General features: G+C 45.6%; 1 protein-coding gene across 1 annotated transcript in view; it reads left to right on the top strand.

The window, feature by feature from the left end:
• Window positions 1-1,545: 1,545 nt before the first annotated feature.
• Window positions 1,546-9,735, top strand: part of LOC306662168 (uncharacterized protein) — a gene marked incomplete at its 3' end in the record, with an annotated part of 40,995 nt that continues 32,805 nt past the window's right edge. The window contains exon 1 of the mRNA XM_079141727.1: window positions 1,546-2,597. Coding sequence (XP_078997853.1) covers window positions 2,424-2,597 — 174 coding nt within the window. The 5' untranslated portion in view covers window positions 1,546-2,423. The remainder of the gene's footprint in view (window positions 2,598-9,735) is intronic.

Raw genomic sequence — 9,735 nt, 5'->3', positions numbered from 1 at the left:
TTCATTCTCCAGGGACCTTTCCCCCCTGGAGAATTTGATAAAATGAAAAATTCAGCTCCTATTTCATACCAGCCTCACCAGAAATTCTGATTCAGCAGCTCAGGGACTAGATTCCCAAACCCTGAATTTCAAAAACTCTGAGTATTCGGAAACCTCTACTCGAAGCCACACCCACTCACCGCAATTGGTCCTACTTTCTCTACTCACTTTTCTTTGACCCTCGTGTGGATGGAGGTGGCTTTGTCAAGGAAGTGGGAGGAATGGGGCGAGGCCTGCATTATTTAGAGTGTCTTCTGGGAGAGAATTCGCCATATCGTAGATCAGCCTTACACCTTGATTTAACTGTGCAATGCAAAGATTCAAACAAACCAGGGAGTTGGAGGTATAGCTCAGTGGTAGGACGCTAGCCTAGCATGCTATTTATTTCCACAACTACTAAAAAGGGCAAACCGAGTGTTCAGTCAGAGGCAACAGTGAATTTATCTAGAGGGAAAAGAAGCCCTTGATTTGAGTGGAATTACAAAATCTGTTTTGGTGGCCAAGAGTAAAGAAACCAAGTTGGGAATCCAGTAGCAAAATCCCAGATGTTCTGTTAAAATTATTTGAGGCAACTCTATACACCAAATCCTAAGTGTCATTCCAGAATAAAAAAGGAACATTTCCTCCTAATTCAGGGAAAATGTTGAACTGAAAGCTTGGTTCTCCCCTCCCACCCACCCAAGGGGGAAGGAAACATTGAGCTTTGTATTTGGGGGCTGGGGATAGGGAATGAGACATTTAGACAACTATATCCTTAAGACTGGAGGACCCTGGCTTCTCTGTGCTTCTAGAGAGAAAGGGGTCCGGCAATGGCTACACAGCATACAGTTTTCTACAGTGCTGGCAAGTGGATTGTCCACCATCTGCCTTAATGGTGGACTCAGACAAATAGCCAGTTTTCCGAATTAGTCAGACCACACAAATACAAGAAAATCCACATCACTGTGCCTATAGTACTTTCTTGCTCATAGTATAGATTTTTTAAAATTTGCATTCAATGGAATGGATGTCATGGGTCACAGGTCCAGAGAGTCTCAGTTTATATTCCCAAGGAAAGAAGATAAATTTGCAACAGTTAACCCATTAATGTAAAAGATTAAATGGTATCACCAGACCTCTCACCCAACCAATAACCCAACTGTTTTCCTAACTAGTGTTTTTTTTTCAAATAGTGTTTTTAATGCTCAAGCCTTTACAAGCCATCAGACCCAATCAACCCATGTTTCTCTATGACCATGATGGAGTATTTCAAAATAGCATTTCTTGATATTGCACAAAATCATCTTTCAATATCTTGGTGACCTAGAACTAAGGAGTCAGGGAGTCATGCAGATTCTTCTGTTAGAGGCAGGTCATTTGGTCCTCTGTTGTTTGTTGCCCCACCAACTGAAATGATTAGAACAAACAGTGCACTTACTCAGGAGCAGAGAGCTTTCAACCTTAGTTAAGTACATTGTCTAAAGAAAAGGCCAAAAATATTTTATTCTAAATTAAGAGGGCAGTAAATCTGTCTCTTGTTTAAAAAAAAAAAAAAAGAAGAAGAAGAAAAAGAAGAAGAAGAAAGAAATGGAAGTCAATGGTCACTGGTGCCAGTGCACTATCGCCTTCCATATAAAGTGGGTTGTTATTATCATTGCCAGGAGCCGATATTTCAGTCTTTAGGATAAAGGCAGAAACGGGGGGGGGGGGTGTTGGGGGTTTGGGGTGGGGTTAAAGGTTATGTTTGCTTCTTTTGTTCTTAAAAAAGAAAACCTGAAAACGCAACCTAAATGTGTAACTACTACTTGGGGAGAAGGAAAGTCGGTGCGGTTTTAATGGGGGAAAGTGGCGGCCAGGCCGTCTGACCATCGCCTTCTCTTTGCAAATCTGGTTTTCATATTCTCTCCGTAATCACCCAAAGCCATAACTGTCTCTGAAATTATTCATTAAAGTCATTTTCAGGGATTCTCACAGGATGACTCTTTACGTTTATGATCTTCTGAGAGCAATGACATCAGCCTCTGTCTCTTTCCGCTTTTAATTAATGTTCTGAGAAGACCATCGGGGCCGTGGCTGTGTGCGTGGGGAGGGGGCGGGCTCGGGGTGGAATCCACCGGCCGTTCTGCTCCTGGCGCGGTCAGCTGAGCTCCGGCGCGCAGACATCCTTTGATTAAGGAGGGTATTTCGGGGAGTGCAGTCTGTGCAGAAGATCACGGCTGTGCCCTGTGGTGCTGTCAGCAGTGACAGATCCCAGATGGGGCCGCTACTGTATGGCAGATTGAGTTTCTCAGCAGAAAACTCACCCTTCCTCCTAAACGTCTTCAAAAACCTTCTCCAGATACTCGAGGTCTCTTCGTGTGAAACTGAAACTGTCCAACCCTAAAGCTGGTTTGAGGAGTGCGTATATGTTAGGGTTCCCCCTCACCCACCGCCTCTTTTTCTCTGCACTTCCTCCTCCTTTGAGCATCTTCGATCCGGCTACTAGGAGCGTAGATATGGTGGGCCTGACGGCTCCTGTTCGACCGCCTCAGAGCGCCACGCCGACGACTCAGCATCGAGGGCCCCCCCCAAGGCAATCCGTGGGTAGGGGCGCGACATCCGGGACGCGGGGCCTTCTCCAGAGCACCCCGGGAACTGGGATGGACTGCAACAGCCAAACGCTCCAGCTCAGAGATCCGGAGAAGCTGGGGGCAGGGAAGGGGGGACAAGGGCGAAAACAGAGAGTACCCGGGCCTGACTCTAGCCACCCGTCCTCCCCGCAGAGGGCCGACCGGCTGGCCTGGGTACTTTCGAAGGGCAGCAAGGAGCCCAGGAGGAGAGGCTTTGGTGTTGGGAAATGATGCGAAGGTGGGTCCCAGGAGCCTGCGGGGGCCCATCGAGTTCGGGATGCGAAGAGGGGGAGTTAATGAAATTCAGGCTATGATCTGAGCCAGGAGACTGAACTTGGGTCTCGTCAAGGTTAAAGAGGGTGCACCGAGACCCAGGTTTCCACATTAATATTCACCTACTTGAGGTTTGCCAGTCTGGATCCCGAGTCTTGCAATCCTGGAGACACGGGGTTGGAAACTGTTGCAGAAACATTTGGATTTATTTTAAACTTTTATTCAAAAAGTAACTTAATAAAGAAATGCCCAAGGCCCCTGCTTCCTCGGAGGTAACCTAGGTTCCTCCGCTTCCCCAGTTTCCCACTCTAAGCTTCCAAGATCCGCTCCCGGGAGCTGCAGCGGCCTGTAGAGAGCGGATGAAAAGAGAAGAACCCGCGCGTGCGGCACCTAGATTCCAAGTGGATTTCTAGGCCCCACCCATCCCTGCCCCCCTGGTCCTCTTAACTGTGGATCGTGGCGTGTTTCCTGCAGGCCAAACACAGGAGAGAAATCCAGAAGAGAGTTTTGTTTTGTTTAAATTTTAAAATTAACAATTTCCCCCTCCTTCAAAATACCCTTGCAGCCTTCTCCAGCCTACTCCCACACTCTCCGGATGAGGCAGTAGGGAGAGCTTCGGTTTGGTTCACAAAAGAGCTCCTAAGGAACCGAGAGGAGCTAAAAATACCTCAGATGTCAGGCCAAGGTCCTGCCCACCTTCCCCCACCTCCCGGGCGGTACCTAGAGGGGCAGTCGTCTTCCCCACCTTAGGGCTGTGCCGGACTGTTGGTCTCTCCCTTCCTTTGAGCCTAGGCTAGACTAGGGCCCCACACTGCCGCCATCGGGGAATCTGGCCTTCTCTTTGCGTCCTGACCCAGGTCTTTACTCTTGGAGAAAAACTCCGGTCCAATCTTTAGTAAAAATCAGATGCCACACTTTTGACGCTTTCCAATTTGCCCCTTCCCCATACTTAATTTTAAAAGATATGGGACCACTAGACCCTGTATTATGTCAACAGCAATCCGGTCACGCAAGTATTCTCCGGTTTATGTAGTAAGTTGTGTGGATGCAAGCCGTTGCTTGCAGTCCTGGGACACGACCTGATTTGGGAAGAACCCGTGAACTCCTTGTTACAGCCCTTTGCCCCTACTAAAAAGTCTGGCAGTGATTTCCCTCATAACTCCCCCCTCAGTTATCAGATTGAACCGCAAAACTCTTTTTACAAAAACAAAACACACAGTGAATTTCAAAACTCCCGCTCGCCTCCTCTAGAAAGCAGCTTTTATTTAAACTGCCCATGCTGGATGAAAGTAGTTTATTTTGATTTTTTTTTTTTTTTTTTTTTTTTCCTTGTACCCACATGCCTTGTAAAAGGTTCCTGTGCACGGGCCTGGCCCCCCTCTGATGACCGCAGGGCCTTGCTTCCAGACTGCAGTCCCCGCCACTTGGTTTTAAGTCCTCGCCTGGAGCGGAGGTGTAATTGTGACCCCGCCCGAGCCTCGATCCTCCCGGGGGGACGGTTGGCCCAGACTGCGTTGGGGCCCGGACCTCCCAAGTGGCAGCCTGGGCTCCGGGAACCGCGTGGTCCTCTCCTTCCGTGCCTCCTCCCCTTTTCCCTCCCCTACGGACTTAGCACGTTTTCTCCGTGGTTCTTTAGTTTGCTGGAGCCTTGGCCGTACAGCATAACATATGTCTTTTCCTCTCCACCCCCTCTCCGAGCCCTTTCCTCTGTAGCACCTTATCACTGCTCTCTCCATCGTCTTCACGTTGAAATCCCAAGTGCAGAGAAGCAAAGTGAGGCTTGTTCGGAATCTGGGGGAAAGAACCGGGAACCTCTGGCCCCCTCGGCGACGTGGCAGGGTAGGAACCGGCGCGCTTCTGCATAACGTCAGCGCGCGGGGTAATTTACCTTCCCTGCGCGTCTGTCAATATGACTAATTTCCATGGGGGTCAAAAAGCCTTTCTCTAGCAGTCCATCTTGGAGTTCTCTCTTACGAAGGAGACTGGGTTGGTTGTTTTGTTTCCATTTCTAGAAGTAAATTCTCTTGGGGCGTCCCTGCCAGGGCAGCCTGAGATGAGCAGGGGAATATACGGTGTCAAAGGTAGTATGCCATGAACTACGAACTGTGGTTAGGTTTAAACGACAGAGATCCGCTTGCCTTTAAAACACGTCCTTGATACCAATGCTTTCTCTAGAAACAAAATTTAGCCTGGGGTGGGGGAGCTCATTATTGCTCCAGTTCTCTCTGTCGCGTGAAGATCCCTACTGAAACATTTTCTCCGCATTTCATGTGTGATTTAAAAATAGAGTATACACGCATTTTTGCTAATCTGGCCTAGAGAGACAATATTTAATTTGAGTGACATTTTGCAATAATTTTTAAACTGCTACAAATTTTTAAGAGTGAATCAGTGCTATGGAGTCCAACTTTCTCCAGGACTCAACAGAGGCAGCCAATTGATGCTGGTTGCCTAACCCGGACTCACTTTGAGAAAAGTGTTGAAAGACACCAAGGTGCCTAGGGAGACAGGACGATTCCCTATCTGCAAAGTCCTCTCGGGTCCGAAGCAGGGAGTGGGGAGATGAAGGTCATTCATCTCTTACAGCCTCCAGTTGGGCCTCTTGGGTGTTGGAGGAGGTAAACTTTTCCAATCCGAGAACGAGGATGCGGAAAGAAGTGAAAGTCGTCAAACAACCCATTTTCCTCCCACGCAGGCTCAAGCACTGAGGACCAAACTAATAAACTACCCCGAGTTAATCTTTTTTACAAACGCTTGAAGAAAGCACGCTCCACCCCCGCCCCCCTTTTTGTAACCTTTAGGCAAGTAAACGCCTAGATTTGGGGCAGTTAGAAGTTTCCGCAGAACCCAAGGAAATCCTAAAAACTAAGACGCGAGGCAGAAGCGCTACGAAGTCTCACTGAGGGCGGCCTCAATTCGTGGTCCCTGGTCCCTGCCCGCGGGAGTGGCTGGCACGCAACGCAGCGCCAGGACTGCACTAGCCCCACAATCCCATCCGCACATCTGCACCGCCAGACTCAGCGCGCACGTGAACACACACACACACACACACCTCTTTTCCTCTCATCTGTTGGAGCATTTATGACCTAATGAAAGTATATCCTTTAGGGAAAAGACGGTCTATAAAACGCGAAACATGAAGAACCCGTTCGGATATTCCCACTGCAGGGCCGATTTTGAAGCGTTTTGTTATTGTTGCTTTGTTTTGTTGTTTTTTGTTCTGTTTTTAGCACAAACACCTTGACTTCCTCTGTTGCCTCCATAATCACCCCGTTAGTTTTACTGAAGGATGAGAATTGGTTCTAAGTGATCTCTGCTCATTCCTTGTGGAAGGAGAAAAGTCTCCAGTCTGAAGACATATCTTTATTTGACTGAAGGCATTCTTTGGGGGTGGGGGCCTTTACTGTCTATCCTTTGTCATCTTTGAAAAACCCTGGCACCATATGTTCCAGCTTCTACAAACAGCTGGAGAAACCAAGGGCTCTTTCAAATCCCTTTCATTTCCTTCCAGCTCCACTGTTTCCCCCATCACCACCGTCTTGGTTCCCACAAACACGGACCCATTCTTTGTCCTGGTCACTCTCTGAAAAAGCTCCCAGCTTCCAATACAATCGAGGACCCTGTGGAAATCACATAGGCTCCCACCTGCTTTTGTGGGGAAAAGATGACCTGTTGTGTTTGGGGCAGGATCTGTTTATTAACACAGATGAATAGAGCAGAGATGATTCCCCACGGTAGTTTCCTACATACCATAACTTTAAGTAAGACAGCTTTTAATAGTCCCTTTCATTTTGCAATTTGACCTTTGCCATGAGAGTGGTTTAAGCTGTTTACTAGTAGGGTCTTTGCAACAGGAAATACTGCAGGAGACATAAACATCAGTGTGAGCCACAAAGCTGTGTCCTTGGCAGGGTAGATTTGTTTATTTGCATATTTCTTGAAGAACACAGTAGTTCTAACTTAACATGTTTTGGGCATCCCAAGGCTATTTAATGACCTAGAAGTGGAGTGGATCAACTCCATGCTTGGTGGATCCCTTGTATTTCTGAGTTTTTGTCATTACCCTTAGTAATGATACTTTTAATCACTTTGTTTTAAAATTTAGATTTAGAACATGACATTTCCTGAATAGTATTTGCATAAAAAAGAACTTACATTCAATGAGAGCCTTAGGAAAGGGGTAAAGTGTTCCCTTCTCCTGAGAGGTTTTAGAGGATGTAGGTGCAGGGGAAGATCTCTGAAAGGCAGCCATTTCTAGGTGAGGGTCTTGTTCTCTTTGTAAAAGAACTTGTCCATTTTGAAACATCTATTAGAAGTGTCAATTCTTTGCAGTGGTGTTCTAGCTTTGCCTTTCCACGTGGAAATTAGGCTTCAGCCTTGCAAGTCTGTCTTCCTGTGACTTAATAGGAGGAGCAAATGGCTTTCAAAAACTGGCCTGTCATCCCACTTGAGAAGATGAAAAAAGACAGCAGTAGAGTGCATTTTGACTCACCTAACATTTTATACTTCTACCTACAAATATTATTTTCTAGTGCACTTTTCAATTTATGACCCATTGAAGAAAACAGTTTATTACATGTTTTCAATCCCATTTTTTTAGTAGATGACATCTTGATCTTCTACCTCAATATGAGACATTGTGTCTAAAAGTGTTTAATATCTACTATCTAAAAAATGTGTGTGTAAAAAGTCTTTCCAGTTACTTCCCTCATTGTTATTCATTTCTTATGCATCTTATGCATTTCTTATTATGTCAGAGCTTCCTAATACATGGAAAAGCAAATAGGCGTAACATCTCTAAGGTTCCAGAATGATATAGGTTACTCTGGTTATATCTGTTCTGCTGATGAGGGTGAGCATAATAGAAGACATCTCTAGAAGTTTTGATGAGGTTAACACCAAATAGGATCTGTTCTTGGGATAAGGTGCCTCCTGGTTGTAATTTAAAATATCTGGGGAAAAAAAACAGGAGGGTACATGCAGAACAAGTGATCCCTAAGGTTTCAGGTTGGACTGCGTTTTCTCCATGACTGAGGTCAAAAGAAAAAGGTGGGAGCAGGTGGGGAGAGACAGAAGCAGAAAGATTGGGGTTGTCAAATTCTATCCAGAATTGTGGGGATGTGGCTTATTTTTTGGTGTGCTGTCTCCTTGCAACACAAATTGGTCTTGCTTTTGCTTTTCTGTTGGTATTTGGAGCTGGAGACTGAACTTAGAGCCCTGCACATGTTAAACATGTGCTCTACCACTGAGCTGCACCCCAACTCACAACTCAAATTGAAAAGGACTAAATTGTTTTATAGCAAATAAATCAGGAATAAATTTTCTCTTATTATAAAAGGATTTGCTATGTTCTTGTCTGTAGTTAATTTGTATGGGTTAAAAATGGAAGGGAGAAGGACTGGGAAATACATATTTATTATAAAATAACTGAGATAAATTCTTCAGTGTAATAAGTATGTTTAGACTTGAAAGACCTCTCAGGCATTTTTTTCCTTCCCAATTCAACAAGAGATGAAAATAAAGCCAGTGGATGATTGTTTCATATACAGAGCAGTAACACTTCCATTTACATCAGTGAGGCCCTGGGAAAGGATTAGGGGTCTTGCTCATAGCCTAGATAGTGGCTTATCCTGACTGCCCCCCATGTAGGAGTTAGATATGGATGGAGAAGCAAAAACATTCTATAGGAAAAGTGCCATCCATGCACAGAGTCCCTTGCAGGGGATACAGGCAGTTCTGTTCTCTGGTTCACAGCCAGAATTGTGGTTAAGTTGGCCCAAATCCACACATCTCCTCACCATGACCCTCAGTATCCTTGTAAATGGTGCTGGATGTGCTTTCAGCTTCTGGGTGGACTATAGCCATTATTCCACTTCAGGCCAGAATAGAGGGATACTAAATATCCATGCCTTCCATTAATACCAAAAATTTCTCTTTCATTTTGAGCTTTTCCCTCACCCCTGTTTCATAATACTAGAGTAGTAATAACAAAAGCTCAAAGTTTATTCTTGTTTCCTCCCTTGAGTAGATTTCTGCCTGCCTCTTTCAGGGACGCACTGCCAGAGTTCAGCCTTAGTTACTGAGGTTAAGCTATCTTCCAAAGAGGGTTAGCTTGCAGATCACCAACTGTGTTTAACTGATGCCTTGGTGCAACCAAAGGGTATTTGACAGGTGGAAGGGACCCTCTGCCCCCTGCAGCCCTGGATCTGTTCATCAGACTAGAAGCCAAAGACTCATGTCACTCTAATTAATGTGTGCATATGTTGGCCAGCCTCTTGGCTGGTTTTATGGGGTTTCACTGGCAGGGTCAGAGGGTCTGATGCTAGTGCTCTCATGAGGATTAAGGATCCTAATGAATCATGTGACCATGAGTGGACTTGGATGGTGGCTGTGTTCAGAAGACCTACCCACCCCCTTTGCTTTCCACCCTGGAGGTCGCTTCATTCCAGAAGGGAAGACTGGCCTTCCAGGAACCAACTAAAGAGGGCATCTTGAGAAATTTAAATGTGAACCAGGATGTAACTCAGTGGTAGAGTGCAGTTCTTCCCATCTGCATCTTGCATAGAAATATCTATCTATATACATACATATATTACATGTATTATATATATACCTGAATATATATGTGTGCATGCATATGAATACAAAAGAATTTTTTGTGTTTAAAGTGTTGAATTTAAGAGTGGTGTAACACTTCTCTGCAGTTGAGAAGGCTGAGGTCTATACATGCTCCTGGTACCTGGTCTAATTAGTGAAATTGTGGGTCATGGGCTCCTCTCCCCTTCTTGCGTAGTCAGTTCCAGGTATCTCTTTAAGAAACACAGAGGCATAAAGA

Source organism: Sciurus vulgaris, assembly GCF_902686455.1.
Source record: "Sciurus vulgaris genome assembly, chromosome: 5".
NCBI classification, from domain to species: domain Eukaryota; kingdom Metazoa; phylum Chordata; class Mammalia; order Rodentia; family Sciuridae; genus Sciurus; species Sciurus vulgaris.
Note: the sequence above shows the minus strand (reverse complement) of the source record. Positions and strands in the feature narration are given on the sequence as shown.